At 37.2% G+C, this 27389-nt stretch overlaps 1 protein-coding gene across 1 annotated transcript in view; it reads left to right on the forward strand.

Annotated features, from left to right (window-relative positions):
• REV3L (REV3 like, DNA directed polymerase zeta catalytic subunit) overlaps nt 1-27389 on the forward strand; it is a 113083-nt gene that overhangs the window by 46795 nt on the left and 38899 nt on the right. Inside the window, exons 5-15 of the mRNA XM_058802076.1 lie at nt 2248-2344; nt 10172-10266; nt 10848-10952; nt 11916-12000; nt 12086-12234; nt 12525-12653; nt 15163-15400; nt 18475-18611; nt 21021-25200; nt 25575-26557; nt 27149-27231. Coding sequence (XP_058658059.1) covers nt 2248-2344; nt 10172-10266; nt 10848-10952; nt 11916-12000; nt 12086-12234; nt 12525-12653; nt 15163-15400; nt 18475-18611; nt 21021-25200; nt 25575-26557; nt 27149-27231 — 6281 coding nt within the window. The remainder of the gene's footprint in view (nt 1-2247; nt 2345-10171; nt 10267-10847; nt 10953-11915; nt 12001-12085; nt 12235-12524; nt 12654-15162; nt 15401-18474; nt 18612-21020; nt 25201-25574; nt 26558-27148; nt 27232-27389) is intronic.

Here is a 27389-nt window from a genome sequence, read left to right on the forward strand (position 1 = left end):
GTAAGCAAGCAGCCTCAGGAGCCTGTTCATAGTGGTGTTTCTCTCACTGAGATAAGTCAGTCTTTTTGAAGGCTGAGAGAGGTCAGCATGCAGATTTCTTGTAGCAGGAATATTCTGCCTTCATCAGCTTGTATCCAGAAAGTGCAGCAGTTCATTTCTTCAAGGCCTTGTCTTTATGGGCTGTGAAGAAGGCAGTCTATTCATTCATGCACTACATACCACTGTAACTGTTGCAAAACTTTTATTTTCAGTAGCTGAATCTGCTTCTTTAATACGTCTCTGAAAGACCTTGATGTGTCATTGCTACTGTATTTAAAGATCTTTATATCAAGAGAAGGGAAATATTGATTCTCCTTAAATTCCTGTTCCTATGATTAACTTTACTGAAGAAACAAACTAATACAGGAATTTGAGCCTCAATTTTTAGAAATATATGAAAACAGCAATGATAAGGAAGAAGAAATGGAATAATGCCCTGAAACTGCTGTGGTGTGGTATTTGAAATGCATATAATTTTAAAAAATAAATTATATGCATTTTTATTGCATATGCAATATGCATATAATGTATATATGCAATTATATACATTAAAATAGTATCTATTTTACCAATTGGCCTATAACCTTGCATAACTGCTGTGAGATGTATTTTCCTTTAAAATATATAGCTATTCAGTCCTATTTCATTAACTTAAATTAATCAAGCTGCAGATGAAAAATAACAAGAGTTGTTTCTATGCATAGTCAGTTTACATTTTAATATGGAGAATTAGCTGACATGCCACACAGTAAAAACATGGCTGTGTTTTTTCCTGGACTAGCTGGCCTGGACAAGTCAGCACTTTTGAAGAGCCCAGACAGTAAGGTGTGCTAGGTTTGAGCTGGATCTGTGCAAATGGGATCAGATATTTTGTGTTGTCTTTCCAGAATCGATGCTTAGGTGTCGAAGTGCATGGACCATAACAGGGCAGGTGTGGCTGAAAGGTGAGCTGGCTCTGCATGAGCACAAGAGTGTCCTTTCAGCCCACTTGAATGCCACATGTGCCATCCTGTACACTGAAGAGTCTGATGTAGGGACAGGGCTTGCAGGAACCTAATCTGAGAGCAGTAAGCTTGGTCTGGAACACATGGAATTAAGCCTGCTTGGTTCCATTTGTAGTTTCTAAGGTTCTTTTGGCATGGTGCCTGCCAATTGCTTCTTGTAACTTAGCACTTTTTGCTACATGAGGACAAACCTAATATTCCAAGTAGTGGAATTCACATGGAAGACTATTATGAAATTTTTAGAATAAAAATATATGTTCTAATAAATATTTAATTACTGAAGACCTCTGACAATTGAGTTAATTGGTGTAACTTTAACAAATGCAGGAGTGTTTGCTATGGCTGAAAGGTAAATTTAATACCAGAAAGCTGCTGGTGCATGACACCAACATAGCTGAGAAAATTCAAGGTTCAAGCTGGTCCTTTAGGTAGAAGTGGGAGACTGAGTAATTTTCAGTCTTCTCCCATTCTACCTCCCTCCAACTCCATTCTTGGAGCCTGGGATTTCTTTCTTGTGCCATATCCTGTGTATATTTTCTTTGCCTTCTCTGAAAAATGAGGGTTCAGGTGGAGACCTCAAGACAGGTAGGAATTCTTCAGAGAGGACTTCGCCAGCATGACTTTGGAGCACACTCCCTTACATGGAGACCTCTGAGCAAATGTAGAGTATTTTCTTTATTTGTAGGTCAGACAACATCTGCCTTCATTGCAGGTTTCCACTTACTGCTACTACCATTGTATCTCGACTGTGTTGTATATTCCCTTCCAGCTAACAAATAAGAAAAAGGAAAAGTGTGAAGTAGTGTTTTCTTTGGCTTCTAATTTCCATTGGGATTTGAACTGTGGACCCAGAAATTCTGAAGTTTACATCAGGCTGTATGATTTATTTTGAAATTTTCACGAATAGGAGAAGATTGAATTTAGGCTAAGATATGGCTGGAATGCAACAAATGTAGTTCAGAAAATGTCAATGTGTTGGAAGTATATTTTTCTTTTTTATATAAATGTGTCTATGTTTGAGAAAGAAAATTAGGTCATTTATATATGATAGCATAGTTAATGGATGAAAGTTATATCATGCAGTGCTATTAATTCTTTAGGAGCAGGTGGACCAGTAATATTAAATAATAAATGCAGTGATATAATATTTGTAAAAAATATTGCCACATAAATTAATTAATTTCTCATTCTACTTTTTCTCTAGGTGACACATCAGGTGTAAGTAAACATCATAGAACTCATTTGCCAGAAAATTCAAGCAATGTATCTTTCACTGAATGGGAAGAAGATGAAATACCAAGGTCAGCATCCCAGGTTTTTCTGTTGTATGCTATATTTTCCTGTATACATTAACTGGCATGTAATAGAGTTCCAGTCTCTCATTTAAAGGACCCTTATATATTTTGCATGTTTAAAAAACAAAAGTGATTATGTGACACAGATGACCATTATTTAGTTTCTCTGTATAGTCTTGGTCACCTGATGCTTTGTGGTTTATGTTTATAAAAATCCAGCTGCTAAATAATGGGCAAAATTCTATTTTCTGGGTTTTTGAATGATGACTTTGATGATGAAGAGTTTGGTGAAGAGTTAAGCCAATTTAATAGTTATAGAGAATATTTACACATCAGTTCACAGATTGTGTTTTTGTAATCATCCTTAACTAATGTGACCTCACTGTGAGGCCACATCTCGCATCTCAGTTTGGTTTTGGGCCACTCAGGACAAAAAGGACATTGAGGGGCTGGAGTGAGTCCAGAGAAGGGCAGTGAAGCTGGTGAAGGCTCTGGAGCATCAGTCCTGTGAGCAGCAGCTGAGGGAGCTGGGGGTGTTTAGCCTGGAGAAAAGGAGGCTCAGGGCTGCCCTTATTGCTCTCTACAACTCCCTGAAAGGTGGTTTCAGCCAGGTGAAGGTCAGTTTTTTCTCCCAGGTAAGAAGTGGGAGGACAAAATAAAATGGCCTGAGGAAAGGGGAGTAATAAATAATAACAATAATAAACAATAAATAAAATTATTTCTAGTAATTTACAATAATTAAAATAATAAACAGTAAAAGTGCCAGAGGAGGTTTAGATTGAGTATTAATTACTTCACTGGAAGGCTGATCAGGTATTAGAATAGACTGCCCAGGAATTGGTGGAATCTCCTGGAAGTGATCAAAAAATATGTGGATGTGGTGCTTGGGGGACACGGTTTAGCAGTCTTAGATTAATAATTGGACTTGATGATCTTGGAGGACTTCTCCAACCTTAATGACTATGATTCTATGAATAGTGTGTTATCAGAGAATTCAGTTTGTCCATTTCAAATGGCAGCTACATAAGAAACTTACCTTAGAATTTCCATCTCTGTCTCCCATGCTTTTCCTTTTTCTTAAGCATTTCCTAACCTACGCAGTTTGTAATGTGTAATGATTTTACTTCTATAAGAAAATGAAATATTTTTTGAACTTTGGGGATTTTGTGGCCAGAGTTGGGGAGGGGAGAGAAATTCACAGTATTGGAAGCTAACTGATTTATATAGTTTATCTACAGCAAGTTCATTCTTTAAGCTATTTGCTAATGATTGGCAGGTCCTTCTGTCATCTAGTAATCTTTTCAGTCTTTGGGTGGATCCTGTCATTCTCTGAAGAGCTTATTGGGCTCGATATGCCACACTTCCTGCAAGTGTTAGATACTGGGAGTTTTTGCTTCCCCAGTGGAAAATGTGTGCATTAGGCCATACTTAAGGTTTTTCTAGCATGCAAGAACATGAGCTTGTGTTGATTACATCTGGTTTTCTGATTGTTTTACTACTTCAAGGGAATTTTGCACCAACATTCATCTTACAACTTGTGGTCACTTTATGTGCAGTTGTTCTTGGGCTATTTCTTCTTTTTGGCTGCATATTTCATTCATGGTCCATTTCAGGTTTTTTTTGGCTTGATTCTGCAAGTCAGCTTATGTAAGCATTAAGGTTGGATCATAAGTTAGACCAGGATTATCTGATGTTACTTTACACAGATCTGGGGAAGGCAGATAAACAGAACGCAGAGTAGTACTTCTGGCTGTCAGCACCAGAGACGGGTGAGCTCAGCAGAGCAGGAGCCAAGGATGCCTTCTTATGGCTGTAACCACAAGTCTTCTTTCCTCCTCCTTCCACACTTCCACATGTACAGCAAGGGGTGCAGCATCTCACTTGTGCCAGTCCTTCTCCAGCACTCACATGTCTTCCAGAAATGGGACATTAACAATAATGGGGAAAATCCCAAGTCTGTCCATTTCCCTGGTAGTCGTTTGCTGTATTTCTACCAGCAGGAATTTATTTCTTGAATGTAAAGCCTGAATACTACATAATATAGCACACAAATTCTCTGTACATCATGTGCAATGATAATGGTAGTTCCCCATACACCTTACACTTTCATTTATCATGCCAATTTGGCTTGTGAACATTTTAGGATTTATTAGTGCAAGATGTTTCTCTTCTCATCCTGTTTCTATTATTCTACTTCTCAGTTATCTTGCTTTTGTTTTCTGATACTATGATCTGGTTGTGTATCCAGCATGTCTACTGGCTTGCCTTATCAGGATATTTCATTACTACACTGCTGTATTAATGAGATGTGAAGTAAGCTCAGTTACAGAAACTGCCCTATACTCAGTTCTACACATTTTGTATTGATGCTCTGTCCTTTTTCTATACCCAAGAGGAATTTCACATTTAGTTAGCTCCTAAAATGCTTTAATAAATTAGGAACTCATTTATGATTCCTGCAACTGAAATTGTTTACATTTGATACTGTGTTAAATGTTCTTTTATCTAGAAAATTAATTTTTTATTGAGGGTGTTCTAGCATGACTGTCTTCCCCATGCTGTAGGACATACATGCCATAGCAAAGCAACAAATCTAAACTTTTCCAGTCCTGCTTTTACTCTGTTCTGTATCTACGCAAAAATATTTGCCTGTTAAAATTTCTCCTGGATTATTTATGAGTCATCAAGTTAAAACAGTGTTCTTGTAATCAAACCCATACTCAGTGCCACTTTCATATTGCCTTCCTACTTTCAAATTCTGAAAATTTGCTTCTAGGTTGGCTTAATGGATCTGTAATTGTCATGATCAGCCTTACTGAGAGTAAATCTGACCCAGATAGTATGAGATACCTATCCAAGGAAACCCTTTTAATTGTTTGCTGAAATGATTGTGACTCAGCTGTTTCTATTTTTGCATGCTACAGCATTACTCAGTAGCTGTAAAGCTGCCTTTCTTACTTTATTTCTTTTTTCTTAAAAAAAGGTCTTCTGTATTCCCAACATACATACTTGCATATCAACAGCTGTATTTATTTTTAGTTTCATGTGCAATATCTGCACAGTCCCCTCCTTTATTATCCAGTCCTCTTCAAGTTCCATCCAGTTCAAGTTGAGACGTAACCGTTTTGTGAATTGTTTAGCAAAATTTTTTTACGTGCTGTAATTTTATCACTTGACTGCTATTTTCAGTAGCATTTGGAGTTTCTTCTGAATATCACTGAACTTCTAAATTTCTTTCCCTGTCCATTATATCAGATATGAAGATCACATAAATCTTTCCCTACCTTTCAGCTGTATGCTCAAGTAATTACTTGTTCTGTCAAGAAAAAGCAAGAAGGGAAAAGACATTCAAATGTTGTTTGAGACCACAACATTTCTAGGCCTGTCTTGTATTCTTAGTGACCAGGATGTCTGTTTGGACTCATTATCCTTTGTGTACCTTAAGAATACATTTTAGGGATAGTCCGACATGTATCTGCCAAGTCCTTGCTGTAAGTGGCAGTTAACAAGTTCTCTTGTTTAAGCAAGCAGGGCCAGTGACTGGGCACTTCTTGACTTTGGAACACAGTATATCACTTGGCTGAAATACAATTCTGGATACCTGGAAGGTAATATGCAAAATTTAAAAGTCACATATGTAACATGGACAGCATTTTGCTGAGTAAATACTAGTGATGTTTCCTTATTTCAAAAAACATCTGAGAATATGTAAAATTTTCTTGGTGACTGAACTCCCTCTTTCATGCTAGAGAGCACCTTGCTACTCAGCCACTTAGCAAGAACAGCATTCAACCCAGCCATGTCCTTTCTTGCTCTTGGCAAATCTCCAAATTATTGATTGGCTGCTATGATAAGTGCACTGTATTAAGTCAAAGGCATTTAAAAAAAATGTAATTGTAGAATGATTCTGTTATCAAGTAGACAAATGTCCAAATTTTCTAGTGCCCAGGAATCCCTGTAAGGCTTTTAGTTGTAATACTTGCCGGTGTTATTGCACTGAAGCCTACAAAGCCTAACCTGAAATGGGCAGCAGTCACCTGAACCTGGTAGTGCTATCCAAGAGTTTTTGACATCAGGAGTTCTGGACATGGGACACATTTTGTTATCCCATTCAGGCAGCTGATAATAAATGATGAAACACTTCTATGAGTTCCATTGAGAAAAAACTTTCTGGTAAACATCAGACTTGGAGTATCTGCCAGTCAAGTCTACCACTTGGACATAATGTGTTAAAAGCAGAATGATTGGTAGAATGCTTTTGAGAAACACTTTCTTTTTTTAAATCTTAGATTTGCTATTAGACACTAGTTTATATGGAAGTGGAGAGATCTGACAAATAACACTTCTGCACAGTCTAGCAGATATGTAATGTTGCAGATTTTTGTTAAGCTTGTGACTGTCATAATTGCTTTTCTCGCTTGTCAGCCTGTGCATGTTTTTATTTAGCTGTTTGATTTTTTAATTTAATGTGCATATTATTTAAGTCACTTGAGCATCCTGAAAACAAGGACATGTTTTCTGCCATGAGCAGAGCATGGAAAATTATTATGTGAAGTTTTAGAGTCCTTATCAGCACAGTTGAGTAACACCTTTCAGATACTCCATGAAGTTAGTTTTTGTCTCTTGTGCTCTTGTGTGTTTAACATTACAAATACCTCAGATGGGGTCATTACAGAACTTGTTTCCTTAGGCTGTCATTAATATTGGTATTCTTCAGGGGTTTTAAGAGCTTTGATCTACCTAGCTGCATGTAGTGAGCACTTTTTTTAAAAAGTGTTGACTGTAACCTTAATTCATTGTCTCAACGTCTGAGAAACCAGACCTTGGTAGTTTCTTTGAGCACAAGTTTCATCCTAAACTATAGTTTTTATCTCAGTGGATAGTGTGAACAAACTACTACATTCTTCAAAAATAAGGACCACTTTCTCTGTTCTCAAAATAATGTATTTGGAGCTTTTTATACAAAAGTAAGATGGATTTGTATTGCAGTTTTTCACCTAGTGTGTAGGTATAAAAGGCAATTTAAAATGAATTAGTATGAGTATCCCAAGTATGGCAGCTCAGTGTTGTACAACCCTGATTTGCTTCTTCAGAGAGTAAATTTCTATTCTCCTGCAGCTGGGTTCCTTCGACACTGCCTCACTCAAGCCTGTCTTTCATATACCTGTATTACAAGTTTTATCCTGTGAAGAAGTCTCTTTACATGCCTTCTTACAAAATGAAACATAGATGCTGTGAAAAGCTTTGCCTGGGTCTTCCTAATTCATTCTTTTCCAACCTTGTTCTAATACAGATATTCTCAAATCATGATTTTGGCATTACCTAAACTACTACTTTTCTTTGCAAAACTAATTCATGCAATGTGAGGCAGGTGATTAGTCTGTTGTATACAGCAGCCTGTATTGAACAGGCACTTCTGAATATCTTGGAAGGCATTACAGCTGCTAATGACATGAAATAGTTCATATTTTCAATCAACCACCACTGGGAGGAGAGTAGACATGTTCTGACTTCTTCATGCTGTCTTCTCACCTGCTAAAACAGCACTGTAGCTGCTGAGGAAATGTGTGTTGATCAGAGAGATTGGGAAATACGGTTACTTTGTGTATTTTCCCAATATGTTGCACACATTTGTTTTAGGTGAGCAAAAGCACCAAACCTAACACATGACCAAGCTGTTGCCAATACTCATTTGAACCAGTTCCCAAAGCAGCATGTAACCATGTTAAATAACTGTATTCAGGACAGTTTGTAATCCCCCCCTTACCACTTCATGTTTTTGTTTTATTAAACTTAAATTAAAATGTCAGCAGGGTCAATTAAAGCTGCTCTGCTTTCATATGTCCTTCAAGGGTTTTCCTGAAGTGGGAACAAATGACTTCTTGGCCTTTGTGGCTTACCTGAAAGTTACAGAAGTTTGTAGTGCTACTACCATGACTTCAACTAGTGCAAGTGTCTAGCAGCTCACCTTGACAAGGATGTTAAATGCCAAGCTAATGAACCAGTGGTATTGGGAAGACATTCCCTCAAATCTAATGAAGAATTTACTGTCAGGTGTCTTTATCAGCTTCCATGTAACTCTTTAGAGTGTGCAGTTTTGACTGCCAGCCCTGCCTTCATCATGAAAGTGTTAATGACAACTATAATGATAAATCCTAGATTTGTTTCAGAAAAGGCCTGATATTATCTCAATGTTTTTAATTTGAATAATATGCCATGTAAATTGAAATACTGTAGTCTTTGACAGAAAGGCTCCTCATCTTCCTTTCCAACCCCCATTAGTTTTGGGGTTTTTAAATTGTCTTTTAAAGAGGAAATCAGTGAAAGTGGGAAGCTCAGATCTTTGATTTTGTATCCTCCAGACAAGTCAGAGCAAGTCTTTACCAAATTTCTGATGTCTCTGACCACTCTCTATCATAGTCCTTTCTGCTTGTTCCCAGAAGTGTTTTGGTTTTGTAAAGGGAGCTAAGAATTCTTGCAGCCTCTTTCCTCAGTCTTGTTTCCCAGTGCTCTTGCAGTGATTTGTTACTGTGGGATCAAAATACAAGTTTCAGCTTGCCCCCAGTTCCTGTTGCCCACTGTGCAGGCAGAGCTCTGTTTGATTCCTTTGATGAGTGAACACCCAAAGTGTGTGACATGAAAAGTATGAATTTTGAGCATATTGTGGGCTTGTTTCCTAGCTGGTAGCATGACTGGGAATGGAGGGACATGATGGCAGTGGATTGTCTTTAAAAGTGTGCATAGAATCATAAAATAGTTTGGGTTCAAAGAGACCTTTAAATGTCATCTAGTCCAGCCCTCCTGCTATGAACAGGAACAGCTTCAACTACATTAGGTTTCTTAGAGCCCTGTAACCTGACATTGAATGTTTGCAGAGATGGGATTTCTCCCACCTGTTTTGACAGCCTGTTCCAGCATTTCATCCCCCTCATCATAAAACAAAATCTTCCTTATGTCTAGTCTAAATTTACCCTCTTTCAGTTTAAAACCATTACCTCTTGTCCTATTGCTATAAGCCTTACTAGAAAGTTGAAGAGCTTGGAGTGGATTTTCAGTATTGCCCTAAAAGGGTAGGGTTTTTAAAGGGTAAACAGACTTTTACAAGATGTTTTCTGTTTGTTACCTTCCTCCATGGACTCCTTAAAATTTGTTCACTGACAGCAGCAGGTGGAAGGTCACTGACATTTGCAGATCTTGAAAGGCACAGCAGGAAGGTGATCAGATAATTGTACAGCAGTCTTGAATCTGTTTCTAGTATTTCAAGTCTTCATCAAACCAGCTGTCCTGGTTAGCTGTATTAATTCAGCATATAGTAAGGTTGTTAATACTCCCTTTCTTATTCACCACGCTAAATAAAGAAAAAACTCCAGAAAAACTAGTTGTAAATGTTAAAGTGCTCTTCATTGTCCTGAACTGTGAATGAGAAAGAAAAATTCTTGCCACTGTGTTTTCTGGGTGCATGATCCTGCCAGCATACCTGGTCCTATTGGCTGAGTTATGTGGAGAATTTCATTTTGTGCTTGAGGGGAAAAACATTGTTGTAATTGCTTTAGTAGTTGGAGTTATCTACCAGCTCTTTCTCTTCTCCTCACAAAAGAAAAAGCTAAACACTTTCAGTTGAAGGTACAGATTTCTTATCTAATTAGATTTGAATATGATCATTAGTTTAAGAACTTGCAGGTGAGGATGGGAACTGATAATTCTGCATTCAGTTAGTCACTTCTGTTTCCTCAAAATAATTTTTGATATTAGTCCAGTTAAAAAGCAGTGATGATACATGTTTCAAACTCAGTGTATTGATAAAATTAATCTGTGGTATTTATGTTGTCGCAGCTCTTTAATGTTGAAAGGTGTTGAGCCACAAAGTACCTGTGAATTGGAGGTGGATGCAGTAGCTGCTGACATTTTGAATCAACTGGATATTGAAGGTGAATTGTTAATAACATTCCATGTAAATGGTTTTAGAACAGAAACCATGTTGTCATAGTTCACTCTTCTTCTAAGGCTCATCTTAGTTAAATCACAATCAATATTTCAGTGTTAGTGAATTGTTGATCTTCAAATGTATAAAGTTTGAAAACAAATAGTTAACTGAAAGAAAGGAGGCTATAAAAATAGTGTCTTATCAGAGCAATATAAAGAGGGTTTTTTTAAATGCATAATAGGCGATTTCAGACCTATACGAAAAATACTAATGGAAATACTAACATCATGTGTGCATGTATGCCTATGTATGTGCATACACCCATATATATATATACACACACTACTTGGTGGGAAGACAAGAAAAAGCCAAAGATCTAGATTACAAATAGGAGATCTAGAAAGCAAATGAATTTACACCTTAACTTTTACATAATACCAAATCTTAGAGTAAGGCAGGAATGACAATTAAAAAATAACAGGCTAGAATGACAAAGAGATGAGGAAAAGTGTTAGAATCCAATTTGGGGAAAGAATGCTTTGTCATTTTGGCAGATTTCCCTTCATGTATAATTGCACATTTCAGCCCAGATTGGCAGGAACCCTGGTTTGCAAGCTATATGGGAGGATGAAAAGCAGCGACGGAGGCAGAAATGTGAATCTTCTCAGATTAAGCCACCTGAGTCACAAGGTAAAAAAACCCAAACAATTGAGCAGCTGTTAATCCAAAACTTTGAATAAGAAGCAAGCAAGAGGACAGAATTTAAATTGGTGTATCATGTTTGAGGGATTTTTAGATGTACTGGTTTTTTTACTTCCAGGCTTACTGATGGTCCAGTATGTGTTTTCCAATTTTGAAAGCAAGATGATGTAACCCTGCCTAAAGCATCATGATTCAGCTGTCTGCAAAACATTCTGACAGAATGAATGATAATGGTAGTTAAGATTGTGTGCTTTGTGATGGAAAACATTTAAATAACAACAAAGCTAAATCTCTTTATGCTGAAGCTTTCCACTGTAGTTTATGCACAAGGGCAGTTCCATTGAATTTCTGCAGAATTATAGCTAAGGTGATATTAGATTAAAATTCTAATAGGATAGACAAATTCCTGTCTTTATGTCCCTGTTTTTATGTAAAATTCATTACACGGGGAGGATTGTGCTCTGCAACGTAATTGCATAGTGAGCAGGCTCTTCTCCATAGAACTGGGGCCATATTTCTTTTAAAATATGAATGATATTTGGCAAATAAGACAGAGGATTGAAAGAAGGAAAGAGGCAGGTTTCTGCCTAAGGCAGACTACTTTCTGGTTGACTTTTTTCCTGTGTTTCTGTGTAATGTTATTGAGGCTGCATAAGCCAGACTTCTCAAAAATGTTCATTGATTTTTCTTGGATGCTCACCTTGGGGTACTTGCATCATGATTTATAAATGCTGTTGTTACTCACAGTTGCATATGAGATCAGTTGGGAGTATGTGAAGTATTTTAAAGTTTTTTTAATACTCTTGGAAAGTCAGCCCTCAGATTTGGCACTGAAATTTAGCAGGCACTTCAACTTTGAGCCTTTTTCTAATAAAATAAGTAATTTTAGCTGCTCTCTGTGTTGAGAGGTCAAAGTAAAACTGAATAACAAATATTTTTCAAATTTTAAAGACCGTGGATTTGTGCCAGCAACAGAGAGTGAAAAATTTTTTCAGAAGAGACTTAAAGAAATTCTCAAGCAAAATGACTTCTCTGTGTAAGTGTTTAGCCATTTGTCATAAAATATAGTATTCTATGCAAACCTTAAATATGCATTTAAAACTTGCTTTTCAATTAACTAGAACGTTGTCAGGATCATTGGACTACAGTAATGGATCAGAGGAGTTCTCTGCTGAGCTAACACTACATTCTGAGGTACTTTCTCCTGAAGCCTTTCCGTGTACACCAGCTAATACAGTAGAAGTGCATGATGATAAACAGATGGGCAAAGGTGAGTTTTTTTAATATCCTAATTGCTTAGGCATAAATCTATGTCATGGTTTGTCTATTCATACTATTAACAGAAGTAAGCCAAGGAAGTTGTGATTGTTAGTTATGAAAAACCAAAGAGTAGTTTTGGTTTTTGTTATTGTTAGAGTAAGCCTTTCTAAAATTGCTACAGCGAATAATGGAAATAGAGTTGGATAGTAAAATCCATTCTGAAGTGGCTTGCTTTCATAATGTATTGATGTCTCTGACTCAGAAGTTTTATGCTTTCTCTTCTCTTTTTTTCTTTTAAAGACTCCAATAGGATGCATACTGATAAAGAAGAGGAAGCACTTATTAATGAAGAAGCAATTTTAAACATTGTGGAGAATAGTCAGTGCTTTCAGCCTTTGTCTCAAAGACTGAATCAGACTACTGTTTTCAGTGAGTATGACTGGAATGTCTTTTCTTCCAGACTATTTTATTGTTCCACAGTCTTTGTGTTCCCTTAGGCTACCCATCATGAAAGAAAGAAAATAATTTATCTCAAGGAGTTTTTCAGGTTGAAAACGGGTTTAGACTTCACACACACAGACACATACCCTACCACCACCAAAACACACCTTCTGCTTTCTAAGAAGTGTCACCAGGACTATATTTGTAGAGGCTGCTCTGTTTGACTGGTTCAACAAGCCCTGTCCTCTTGCCAGGTCAGCTCAATGCAGTCTCTTGTGGGTATTGCTCTTCCTTGTGCTCCTAGGGCTATAAGGCTGAAACTATCAGAATGAAGATGATTTTGACTGTCTGCCCATGATACTCTTGCAGTTACTGACTGCATCTTTCATACAGTTAAGGTAGAAAATATGCATGTGATCTGTCTTCAGAGGCTCAGAAGAGCTGTCTGGAGGTACTGGGCAGTAGTAGGTTGATAATGAGAGGCAAGTTGCAGCAGAGCATTTCCCAAAATTTTTAGATACAAAGAATGGTTGAAGCAAAGAAACAAGAAGCAAAATATTTAAGAGGAGGAGAAAAACCATGACAGTGAAATTGTGAGGCATAAGGGGGAAACAACCATAAAATAACCAAGAAAGGACCTTGTATGAAAAACTAGGAGGTAGAAACAGTTCAAATACTCTAAAGGAGATTAAAAGCACATATTTCATGATGTATCTCTGTGTATGTTCTTTGGTAAACATAATGTATAATGTTAATGTGAATCACATAGTGTTGGGCAGGGAGGAGTATTTAAAACCTGTGGTAGCCTCCATTTGTTTTGATACCTATAGTGTATGAGTATGTGCTTGGGCAACAGTATATGTCTGTGGGTAATAGAATATACAACCTTGAAATCTGTTTTTGCTAAGAAAGGAGGAGTAGATGAAGTTAGATTTAGAGTGTAGTTTTATTTTGCAGAGAATAGGCAAGATTTTGATTATAGAAGTTTCATAGGCAAGGATTTGGATTTATTGAAAGAACTGCAAGAAATTCTGTAAGAGCTGGCAAACATGAGCAGACCTGAGAGGATAAAAAGTGGCTAAAATAATATGTAGGGGGTAATAAATGTAATATATACATTTGAATTGCTCAACCATATTGAAGTGATGAAATTGTCTTTTTTTTCCATTGACTAGGTAATCAAATTGAGATTATATTACTTTATTTTTCTCTTTCTTTCTCTCCTCCCTTCTTGTCATGCTGATTCCTAGTGTCTTGTGTGACTATGAGTAACATGCTGCATATTTATTTCTTATGCTCCCTCATAGCCTGCACCAGTGTCCACTTTTCCTCCCCAGTAGAGTTGTAGTGCCACAGGGAGACTGCGAACCACATGACTTCTGCTATTCAGTGTGAATTACATCCTAAGGTTCATATTAACATGAAGTAGAGGTTGGAGTTTAATGATGAGCCTCACCAAGGGCACAGGAGCAAAGAACAGAAAGTATAATTGAAAGTGGGTTACTTCAAAAACTCTGGAAAAAGGGATGGTTTCTGTTGTGAAGGATTGCGTGGTATCTTGTGAAGTCTTTGCAAAATATGAAAAATGCCTTTCTCACCAATGTTGAGATCTATTTTATATAATGCTCAAGATCATTTTAATCATATGATGCTTCCCAAGGAAAGAAATTAGAGATTATCAAACTAGAGAAGGAGAGAGAAGTAACAAAGATGCCTAGTAGACTTGAGGTCATAAAATGATTATGAGGTCAGATGATAGGTAAATAGGAAGAGAGTGAGAAAAAATTGTGACTTGGAAGGATTTTTAAGAAAAAAACAGAAGGGAACTGCATAAATTACTGTAAGCTTGGGTCAAATAAAAGAAATATGAAATTTAAGAGAGGTGTGATGTCAGGTAAACTTTCAGTGTTTCAAGAAACCTTGGAATAAAACAGCTTAAAGTGACATGAAAAGGGAGCCAAAGTTGAGCATTATATTTAAGAACAGAAGGAGGAATAGTTGGTCAAAATCATCATCCCTTTTCACAAAATGCAGTGCCTGAAAGACCTCAAGTGATACAGAAAAAAGTGCTCCAAGCTAATGCAGCTATTGAGCAAGAGAAGGCAGTGATGCTTCGTAAGCTGTCACTCAGGCTAAAATTAAAGGGGAGAGTGAAGCTTTACTGAATATGTGAAGGTAATAGGAGAGTGGAGAGAGAGAGAAATGAGTCCACTGGATCTGGTACAATCTGGTAGGGCAGAAAGAAAGAAAGTTGTCAAAGTTTTAGATACAGAGCTAGAAAAGATAAATAATAAAATTTGAAAAAACAAGATATGAAAAGAGCTTTGTTTCTGTAGCATGCCTTGCCTTAGACAGTAAAAAAATTGATTTTTAAATGGTGAGGGGCTTTCTTGTTTGGTTTGGTTGGTTTTGTTTTTTACTGGTAGACTGTAACTAGTAATTTTGTTCTACAAGTAGAACAAAATATAGATTCTACTTGTATGGGCTTTTTCTGCAGTGGGCAGTAGTGCTGATGAGGCCATGATTGATCTGTTGGCTGGACTGGAGAGTGATGGATATCAGATGGGACATCAAAAAACACTCTCTCACCATCATTCTCTTGGAAGCTGGCGAAATTCTCAGAACAGTGATGATGAAGAAAATGAGCCACAGTGTGAGAAAGAAGAAATGGAACTTAGCTTGCTAATGTCCCAGAGGTGGGACAGTAGCATGGAAGAGCCTGGGCAAAAAAGAAGGTATATATTTTCTTTTCTTAATGTTTTTTTTTTTCTGCCAGATCTTTCCTTCCTCCCACCTTGTTTTCAAGTATGCTGTGGGCCCAATGAGATGTGGAGAGGTCTCTGTTAACAACATGGAAAAATCTGTGCAGATCTTGGGATGGAATGCACATTGTTTAGATGGTGATGTGATTATCAGTGTTATCTGGAGATAAAGTGTTTAAATTCGGCCAAACATAAGCTTCTAGTTTGCTCTTTGAGGAAGAATGAAGTGGGCTTTTTGTTCTACAAGTCCAAATACAAGAAAACCTTTAGTGGTAACTTGCTTGTAAGGTCACACCTTGGGTATGATGCAAATGTTAAGGTGTATCTTGTATATCTTTTAGTAAAGTCAATATTTAAGAAGTATTCATATGAAGACTAACCAAGCAACCTGAGGAAGAAACATCCATTTGTTTCCATGTTCAAAGCTTAAATCAAAACATGAATGTTGTTCACTCTGCTTGACTGCTAAAGGTCAGCAACTTCAATATATTTAAGGCCAAGTTTCTTGGAGCACCTTCTCAGGTTGTAATGACCTTTTGTACAGTCTGCACTGACAGGCATTGAAAGCAGCTATATCCAGTTTCTCTTGCCCCCTGCTTTCAGCACAGCTTCTGATATTTATAATTCTGTTTGAAGTGTGAGGAACTTCACAGACATAACCTTTTTTTTTATTTGGGGTTTCTTCCTACGTCAGAAATTGTAATCATACTATGTTTCAGGGAACTAGAGAGGTATAGAAATGCTGCTTTTATTTCCATAAGGCACATTAAAGTTGTAACAGAACCAGAAGTTAGTTAGTTCATTAGTCTCCTAGTTCTAGAGGTAATTGATCTCTAAAGCTACTTTTCCTATCTGACCTTTGATTTTCTAGGATATCTGACCTTTGGTTTTTTTCCCTCCAGTAGTCTGAAAAGTTGAAATTTTCATCCAAAACACTTCACATCAAACTTCAGTTTAGTGGTAGTTACTGTGAAAACCTGTATCTTGCAGAATTCATTAGCTCAGGCACAGCTCTGTATAGACTTGACTGTAGAACTTCAGGAGTCAGGTAGGATTCTGAAGCAATTAACTGCTTTCATGCAGAAAAGAATCCTATTTAAAAACTCAAGAGACTTGATGAGCTGTCTCACTGATCTCTTACTCACATATGCCTACACCTTAATCCCAGACAGAAGACACTAGGGAAAATGTACGTACCGTGTACTTCCACAGGGACTGAGCTTGTGTTCAGAGGGAATTAATTACAAGTTCTCTTTCACTGAGATCTCTACAGAATTTGGACTGATTTCAGACACAAGCCATGGGTATCTTTGCCCCCTGCATGATTGTGCTCATGTGTGAAGAACCAGCTTGAATCTGATGATGGATCTGACTTTACTCTGCTCGGGCTCATTCCATCTGTGTGGCTTCCTAATGCATCCTTGAATGTCCATACTAAGGCTTTTCTGTTAGTGAGTGTTTACTAGTCTTACATGATCTCAGAAAATCTATTGTGCTAATGAGGAGTAACCACACCCTGTTGAATGAATTCAGTGGCTTGGGTTTGATTTGTATCGAATTGGAGAAAAAAGCCCACCAAGACCTGGACTAATTCATGTATGGTGATATCTTTGTGTCACATAAATTTTCCCAGAATCCAAACTGATAGGCTTGAATGAGGAGAAATCCAAGTTACCTGCAGAGGTCATCTCCAGGCTGATTTGGTTTACTAAAATTTACAAAAATTTACCTGGGATTGCAGCATAATTCATGTTGGAAGACATCCTCAGTTTGATATTAATTTGCATATCAAGCTGATTGCTTTGTGCTGTGCTTTTCCATGTTTTGGGAACATGGAAGAGGGACAACTAAGCTCTCTTAGATCATGGAGACTAGCTGTGCTTGTTACTTGATTCTCCAAGTCATGCTTCCAGACATGAGTGGAAATGATGTACTTACATTTGAGCCTGTTGTTTCTGAGCTAACAAATCTGTCCTGATCTAAATTAGCTCTGTGCTGACATTCAGATGTCTGGGGTGGTACCATACACATAATTCATGCTGGTCTAACTCCAGTCATCAAAGCATTCTACAAAAGTAAACTGTATTTAGGTTATTGTGGATTTTCCTTCCTGTAAATTCAAAACATTTGTATTTATATCTTTTAATGTATTACACAAACTTAAACAAAAAACAAACAAATTTAAAAACCCCAAACTTCAGTTCTGTTATGTATCTGTATTTCTTTTGTGTAGTCACAAAATACCTTACTTCTGGTAAGAATTTTGACTATCTCACACTTAATTTTAAAAAAGAAATCAAATCCCTAAGTTATAATATACTGCAGGATTTGTTCTTTGTGGTTTTCTATCATATTCTATGATATTCTTCCTTCCCCAATGCCCATATAAAGCAAACACAAAAAAATCCAGAGAAGCTTTTCTTTGTAGATTTGCTTCTTTTTTTTCCCAGTGAATTTATGACTGCAAACATGGCAGTGTAGAACAGTTAACTTAGTAAAAGCAGCTTAAGTATTAACAACAGCTGCTTCAGAATATTCAGTGAGAAGTGGAATGAAGCATAGTTTTGTTGGTCATGATTTAGTTAAGCCTGCCAAGAGAGAGAATTGTTATAATACAGTAAGACTTCTTAACAAAAAAAAAAACAACCACAAAAAAGTAGACATCTGTTCACTAACAGCTGAACTGAAGTAATTTTGCATAGTTGGTTTAGTCTTCAAATTTCAAGCACTTTGAAGCAGTGAAATTAAATTGCAGTAAAATTGATCTAAAATTAAACATCTAAATGCTTTCTCTGCATCTTCTTAAGTTAGTGAATCCTGCTGTTTAAAATGTTTGGCTACCACTGTTGCCTCTTAAAATAATAACATTGAATAATATTTTGACTTTCTCACTGAGAAATGTGACAAAATTTTTGTTTGTTTCCTTTTGCTCCCCCAAATTACACAACCATATAGCACCACACCCCATTGAATTTCATGTTCCCTATGGTTCATGGTGTTTACTAATAGAAGTATTATGCATCAGTTAGTTCTTCACTTTCCTCCAGGTCAGCTGGCAAAAATATGCATCGAAGTTCAACAGAAGAGGATTCGTCTTCGGAGGAAGAAATGGAGTGGAGCACTAACAATATCCTAAGTAATCTCTCAATACCTCAGTTAGATGGAACTGCAGATGAAAATGGTGGTAAGTAAATGGAAAATCAGGTTTGGAAGTTGAATCATAGTTCATTTTCACATCAAATTGCTAGTTCTCAAAAGTACTGACCATTTTCAGTCCATGTTTCAATTGGAAGGAAAAGTTCTCACAGATTGCAGAAGCAGGCCCTTAACATCTTCCTTGAAAAACACTTGTATTTTAATCTCAGTGCCCTCTATGTATTACCAGAATCTGTTTTTCAAATTGTATTGATGATCCAATAAAGGACATAGTTTAATTAGTTCTTTGGAAAAAACCAAATGTGATATTAAGAGTAATGGTTCTGTGGGATCATTTATTCTCCTAGGATTATTGTAAATAATTAATGTCTTACTGTGTAGATTTAGATGATTCTTTACAAGTATTTGCCACACATGCTAAACTATAGTAAGCTTTTGTTTGGGCCTGTGTTTCATTCTGCAGATTGCATATTCACATTTGGGACTGCATGAATTAAAACTATGAGTGGCAAAGCCACTGCAGAAGGAACTGCCTTTCAAAATCTGTAAATAAAAAAAAATTAATCTGTAGAGATCTTTTGCCATCTTTATAACATGATCAATATCTTTGATCAAATAACATTAGTCAACAGAATGCACATTTCAAAGTTAGGGAAATATATAAATAATATTATTTGTTGCATTGGAAAATCTGCAAGTCACATTATAATGTTCAGTTGAGAAAGTGAACTGTATGATCTTACTAGATAGATTATAGATAACCACAGCTATTTTTTGTGTTCAGTGTTTAAAACATAGTTTGCTTTTTCCTTTGTTTTATAGGTATAATGGTAGGACTAATACATGATTTGATGTACTGATAATATGGTATGCTTTTGTCAGATATACAATTGTAATTTCCTTATTTGCCATACTTTCTAATTTGTTGTAATAAGAGATGCTGCTGGCTGAAGAGACTGTTCCTCACGTTGGCTTAGAAAGCGTATTTCTGTCAACTTTTACACTGATTTCTTACAATATGAGATACAGTAAATTCAAAACAGATCTCAGTCCAGGTTGTCTAAATTAGAAAATGCCTATCTACACATGAATCTGTGTCCATATAATCTGACTGACTGACAAGAATTTTTGCAGTTTTTATATCTGACTAGCCAGGTATTTTCCAGGTGTTTGTTGGCACCACCAAACTCCCATTTTCTGAGTTTTCAGTTAATCATCCTACTTCTTTCCGTGGACTCCTACCTCCAAAGAATAATAGGCAGTGTCTCCCAGCTGTGTTTCACACCTCAGGGACTCTGTGTATGCATTAGAAAATGTTATTCAAAACAGATTGGGACTTCCTTTTATTTTTCTCAGCCAGCAGCAAATAAATTGCTAAGCTGAAGGCAGCGTGAATCTAAGATGATCCCCAAATTGATTGAGACTTACACTAAAGGCCCAAAGGACCCCCAGTCTAGTAAATCAGTGTGCAGCACATGCTTTCAGGTCATGTAGCATGTTTCATAACTCCTGTCTCCCTTCAACATTTCAGCTAAAGATGTGGATACAAGAGGTGGAACAAATTTCTGTGTGCCAGGTGCTCTGTGGTAGCTGCCTCTGCAGTGGTACAGCTGCTGACAAACTACTTGTTCAGCAAGGTTATGAGCAAGCACACACTTGTTAATTTGTTACCACGTCCCTGTCCAAACTTGCCCCGCAATAAATGTGGTGAATGTATCACCAAAAGAGATGAAAATCATCACACATACCATGTGATGAGTTTGCACAGGACAAATTACCACAGCATCTCCTGGTCTCAGATTTTGTGAGAACATTAATACATGGATATGAATCCATGGTCTAACTAACTGGTGCAAGCTCCTTGCATGAACACCTGAATGGGTGCTGTATTGCTCTGCTATATAGAAATGCAGGAAAATACCTATGTTTAGTGCACAGCACAGTTCATACAAAGCCCTTGCCATGTTGTGAGATGTGCTACTTTAGCTTTCTATGCAATGATTTTTCTACATGAGGAAGGTCATCTAAATAAGAATTTAGTTTTTCAGAGCTAATGAGTATACATACTTCTCAGGGACAAAGCAGGGTACAAAACTTTTCTAGAAATCAGTCTGTTTTTATATAGTCATCTGAAAGCAATTGTGAAGCCTTCTTTCAGAAAGTCAGCATGAAATCTTTAACAATTGTATGCAAGTCTGTCATTGAGGTATAACTGACAAAATGCCTGAGACAAATGTACTGACAATGTGATTTTGATAAAGCAACTCATGTAGTCAGGGTCTCTAGTTGTCATGATGATAAATGTAATGTGACTTGCAAGTGTTTTGTTTCTTATTTGGATGGGAAGGCTTTCAGGAAAATACTATTAAAATTTTTAATGCCTTAGGTTATTTTTTTACAAGAAGACTAGAATGAAATTGCTTTTCTTCCATTTCAGACAATCCTTTGAATAATGAAAGTTCTCGAACTCACTCCTCCGTTATTGCAACAAGCAAAATGTCTGTAAAGACCTCAATCTTTCACAAAGATGCTGCTACACTAGAACCCCCATCTTCTGCTAAAATTACTTTTCAGTGTAAACACACAAGTGCCCTTTCTAACCATGTTTTGAATAATGAAGATTTTGTAGAAGACCTCTCACAACCAAACACAGAAACAAGACCTGAACTTTCAGTCCATTCTCTTACAAAAGAAAGCACTTACTCAGCCAAGTACCCAACTCCATTCAGCAATAGTACCCATGCAGAAAACTCTCACAAAGAGAGCAACAAGAAAGATACTCTTCCAGTTCCTTCATGTGGAAATAATATTTTTGACTATGAAGATGATATTTCATCAGTGAACAGACCAATACCTAGTAGGAAGTACATTAGCATTAGGAAGGCTGAAAAGGACGTCTCTTTTATGCATGTGGGCCGCCATATTGGTGACAACATGTTGAATAAAAATTTATATAACTTTTCTGATATGAGCCACTCCAAAGGTAAAATGTCCTCTGAAGTAAATGAAAAATCCAGCAGTGCAAGTATAAATAGTTTTTTTCCAGCAACAGCTACAGAAAATTGTGAATTGGTATCTTGTTCAGGAGGCAGTCGAACTGTGGTACATTCACTTGAAAATAACACTGATGAAGGTGGCCTTAATAAGCTTAAAATTAGGTATGAAGAATTTCAGGAGCACAAGGCGGAAAAGCCAAGCCTCAGTCAACAAGCAGCGCATTATATGTTCTTTCCTAGTGTTGTTCTTTCTAATTGTCTCAGTCGACCACAGAAGTTAGCTCCCGTCACATACAAATTACAGCAGGGCAACAAACAGTCCAGGCTGAAGCTGAATAAAAAGAAGCATAGTTTTATCAATCGTCAGGAGCCTGCAGGTGTAAATGATGTTGCAGCAGTGAAGGAAGGCTGCTATACACAAGGTAATGCCTGTAGTAACATTCCTGATAAGGATAGTGCTTTACCTAGTGACTTAGTTCAAGTTCCTCTTGAGGCTTTTGAAAACAAAATGCCTACAAGTACTGCTAATTACACTGACTGCCAGTTTGCAGATGGATCTCTTGAAACTGAGCAGTCATTTGGACTGTGTGGGAATAAGTACACGCTCCGAACAAAACGGAAGGTGAATTATGAGGCTGAAGACAGCGAATCGAGCTTTGTCGCACACAACTCAAAAATTAATCTACCTCAACCGATGGAAAGTGTTGAAAGTTTGGATGGGTCTCAGAAGTCTCGAAAGCGTAGAAAACTTTCTAAAAAGTTGCCACCTGTTATTATTAAATATATTATCATCAATAGATTTAGAGGGAGAAAAAATATGCTTGTTAAATTGGGGAAAGTAGATTCTAGTGAGGAAAGAGTAGTACTCACAGAGGAAAAGATGAATTTATATAAAAAGCTTGCACCTTTAAAGGACTTTTGGCCAAAAGTTCCTGACTCTCCTGCAACCAAATATCCTATTTATCCACTAACACCAAAGAAAAGTCACAAAAGGAAAGCAAAACATAAGTCAACCAAGAAAAAAGCTGGAAAACCACAAAAAACAGGTAGTACAAATATTAAAAGAACTTTAGCTTTCAGAAAAAGGACTCATACAATTCTTTCTCCTCCTTCGCCCTCCTACAGTGCTGAAGCTGAAGACTGTGACTATAACTATAGTGATGTTATGTCTAAGTTAGGTTTTCTTTCTGAGAGAAGCACAAGCCCAGTAAACACATCTCCACCTCGCTGCTGGTCTCCCACTGATCCAAAAGCAGAAGAAATTTTAACCAACCTGGACAGAGAAGCTTTATTTAGTAGGGGGCCCAATATCTACAACAGCAAGACACTTAATACTAGTGTAGGAAAAACTAGTAGGGCAAAAACTCAGGTTAAGAAATGTAAAAAGAAATTTGCTAGCCCCACTGTATCTACCAAGAAAAAGAAAAAGATTAATCAGGTTGATAAAACACCGGATGATGGAAAGAAGAAACCTAGAACAAAACAAAAAGCATCCTCAAGAAAACGCGTTGTATTTAAAGATGAAAAAGAAAGTAGTCGCTCTGCTACTGAAGTCAAGTTTGTGCTGAAGCATCAAGATCCTCATGAGATTTCTTACAACTCTGTCTGCTCTCAGCCACTTCACAACCTCAAAGACAGTCTTCTTCCTGGCTATTCAGCTGGATATCTGCCGTCAGCACAGCTCCCTTCAGCTGATGCACAAGGTAATTCACTGGGCTGTTTTCACTCACTGATGGAAATTGATAAGCCTGTAGATGCACAGTGTTTGCCTGCTCCACGGGAAGACCCTCATCCATCTTTCGCATCTACTCTCACAGCATCTGGAAGGGAAGTACCAAAAATGAGCTCTCAGAGGTCCAGGACTCAGAGTGCTATATTTAGAATGAAGGACTCTGCTCTCATTCAAAACATATTTGATCCATCTAATCACTCAACTCACATAACACAGAATGCTCATATCTCAAAAGATAAGACTTCTCCAAAAGCAGAAGAGATAAAAAATTTTCAAATCAGATATTTGCCACCAGCTGGAAAATTAAATGAAACTCGTGACTCTCTGGACACAGCAAAGATGGATCAATTACATACCACTAACTATTTGCATTGTAAAGACAATAATCAACAGCAGATTTTTTGTTTACCAGAGGCATCCAAGCATTCTGATCCTTGTTCTTCTATTCTTAAGCCATCTGAGGAAAACCCTGGGCCACTTCAACTGCCTAAAAACTGTTTAGTTACATCTTTGAAGAGTCCAGTGAAGCAGTTAAATTGCGATCAAAACCAGAGAGGGTTTATTTTGGATATGTCACATTTTAAACCAGAAACCACAAAACAAAGGCCTCTGTCAGAAACAACCATGCAACCAAAACCCATCTCCCAGTACAAAAACAGGAATATAGTGGCCCCATCAGCATTTGGTGAAGGACAGTCTGGTCTGGCTGTTTTAAAAGAGTTGCTCCAGAAGAGACAGCAGAAAGCTCAGAGTGCCAGTATTGCACAGGAGCCATTGCCAGACAAAACGCAGCTGAGCAAGAGCATACCATGCCCTCTTGAACAGAATAAAGCCATCAAAAGGTCACGACCAGTCACATCATCAAGAAAATCTCGTTCTCCCAGGAGCACAAAACCTAAAGAAAAAACAGCAAAACTTGCAAAAAAGGAGTCTTCAAGCCAGCCGGTGACTAATCGCACTGATCGTTCTGTATCTGATGACAGCCCCATTTTCTTTTCAGACCCTGGTTTTGAAAGCTGTTACTCACTTGAAGACAGCTTATCTCCAGACCACAATTACAACTTTGATATTAATACTATAGGGCAAAGTGGATTTTGCAGTTTTTATTCTGCAAGCCAGTTTGTCCCAGCAGATCAAAATTTGCCCCAGAAATTCTTGAGTGATGCAGTTCAGGATCTTGGTTCTGGACAAACAACAGAAGGTGACTTTCTATGTCATAATGACCAAAAATCTGAGGAAGAAAAGCAACATTCTTCAAGCACAAATAAATGGATACGGTCTGGTTCCCTGAGCCCTGAGCTTTTTGAGAAGACCTCACTAGATAATAGTGAGAACCACTGCCATAGTCAATGGAGGAAAAACATTCATTCTTCAACTTCTAGATCTAGTTTTATTGATACCTCCTGTACCCAAGAGACTGAAGTCTGTTTAAATGAAAAGTTCAAATTGAATATAAATACAGTAAATAAAGAGAGATTTCTTAATCTTTCTCAGCCAACCTGCTCAGACTGGATTCAAAGCCACCTTAGAAAAGAAACCACTTTTGAACCTTGTCAACCACTTGATTCAGTTAATATCTCTTTTACATCCTTATTGTCATCACCTGATGGTGAACTTCTAGATGCAGCTTCTGAGGATTTAGAATTACATGTTTCAAGAAACAACGAAGCATTAACTCCAACTCCAGATAGTTCACCAAGATCAACCAGTTCTCCCTCACAATCCAAGAATGGAAGCTTTACACCACGTACTGCTCACATTCTTAAACCTCTCATGTCTCCACCCAGTCGTGAAGAAATCATGGCAACTTTGCTGGATCATGATCTCGCAGAAACAGTCTATCAGGAACCATTCTGCAGCAACCCTTCAGATGCTCCAGAAAAGCCAAGGTACTGTGTTAAATGCATTTCTGTCTACCTGTGATTGTGATTATATTAAATTTAATTTATTCCTGTAAACAGTTTTATGCTGTTATATGGCACAGATGCTTGAAAGATCCCATCTGATATACATCCATTTGAAGTTGAAAGTTACTGTGCTTCCAGTCCAAATACCCATTTTCTTTCATGATACTTTGGATTTTTTATTGCATATTGTTGTAATAAGTGGGAATGTGCCTTCATAGTTTGTAAAATAAAAATACTGCCCATGGGAATTGCATAGTGAGAAAACAAGTTAGTAATACTCTGCTTTTCTGTCATCTGGAGGAATGCCTGCAGTGTAGTTTGGAGTAAAACAGTAATTCAAACTATTTTCTTCACAGGGAGATTGGAGGGCGGCTTCTCACGGTGGAAACCAGACTTCCAAATGACCTCCCTGAGTTTGAAGGGGACTTCTCATTAGAAGGTCTACGACTCTGGAAGACTGCATTTTCAGCAATGACAGAAAGTCCTAGACCAGGATCTCCTCCTCATTATGGTCACTCTACTGTTAATAAAAGAGAAAGTAATAGCCATAAAACTAGTGAAGACAAAAAAATAGTTATAATGCCATGCAAATGTGCTCCAAGCCAACAGCAAGTTCAGATATGGCTTCATGCCAAAGAAGAGTATGAACATTTCAAGAAATTGCCTAAGAATCATCCTGCTGAGCAGGGAAAGGCAGATGAGAATTTCAGCTCTGCAGTATTGTCTGAGGAGAAATCTATAGAAGTAATAAAAGTAGCTAAAGATTTGAATTTGTCTAGCCTGGAAGATGAAAGACCTATTGTGCCTACAAAGACTTCTCCTGCCTCCGTGGCAGAAAATACAAAAACGCAAACCAAGGAAAACTGTGATAAGTCTATAAGCACCATAGGAACTTCTGTAAATACTAAAAATGATGTAGACTCTAATAAAACTTCATATGCAAGCAAGACACACACTACTTCAGCTCTAGAACATGATAAGGAGGAGGAGGAGGAGGAGGAAGAAGATTATTATGTCAGTTACAGTTCTCCAGATTCTCCGATGCTTCCTCCTTGGCAACAGGTGGCATCTCCAGATCCTAAACAGTCCAGTTTAGAAGACACAGAGTGGAAAAATCAGAATATTATTCTGTCTTCTGGGGAAGGAAACGATGTTGGAAGTACACAAAATTCTCCATGCACCCAGGAGAACATTCGGACATCCTTTGACACATCCCCGCTTCCAGTTAATGAAGATCCTGGAAATTCTGAATCAGTTTGTCTACATAGTACACCCATTGTGCACAGAAAAAAACAAGATGGAATACCTGAAGTTCTTGGTTTTACTCCTTTATCTGCAGGTAAATCCATTAAGTGATTCTAATTATACACACACACACACACACACACACACACACAAATCTAAATATATTTCTTTCTACAAAATAAGAAAAAAAATATATCTCTGCAAAAATATATTTTAAATTAGTTTTTAAAGGAAAAGTTCTGTGCATTATTGCCAAAGTAACTATTGAATTATTGGAAAAGTCTACAAGTAGAACATCCATTTGCTTCCTAACAGTCTCTAGTATCTGAACTCTGAAGTGCTGGTTAAAAGCTTAATTTAGAAGTTTTGCTTATTTGGAGGATTTTTTTAGTCTTGTTGACTATATTGCTTGTATTTAAAAAAAAATCTCAATGTAGAGTATGAGTAACATTGCAGTATTCAAGATGATAATGTGAGGCTTTGTAACTTATTAATGTTCCTATATGTCCATAAATACCAAATTGCAGTAGTTTTGCTTTGGATTTGACAAAGGATGAAGCTGTATTTGTTTATCTATGTAACATTTGTTTGGAATGCTTATGAAATGCCTCTTTTCTTCCTTGCGTGTTGCTTGATGCTTAGACAATACTATTGAGGCTAAGTAGTCTTTCTCTCCTGTTTACAGTACCAAAAGCTCAGAAACTGAGCCACAAGAGGGGAAGTAATACTGATGGTCTTCGAAGAGTACTTCTAACTACACAAATGAAGGTAAATTACCATTTTCTGCACAGATGTGTTTTATTTTGTGGTATATACACATTTCCATTCTTTCTTCTTTGTTTTTTTTTTTTGGTCTTTTATTATTAAGATCTTGAAAATACATTTAAAATGATATGGTGCAAATGTTGTAGAATCAGAGCACACTC

This window comes from Ammospiza caudacuta, chromosome 3 (genome assembly GCF_027887145.1).
Source record: "Ammospiza caudacuta isolate bAmmCau1 chromosome 3, bAmmCau1.pri, whole genome shotgun sequence".
Classification (NCBI taxonomy): domain Eukaryota; kingdom Metazoa; phylum Chordata; class Aves; order Passeriformes; family Passerellidae; genus Ammospiza; species Ammospiza caudacuta.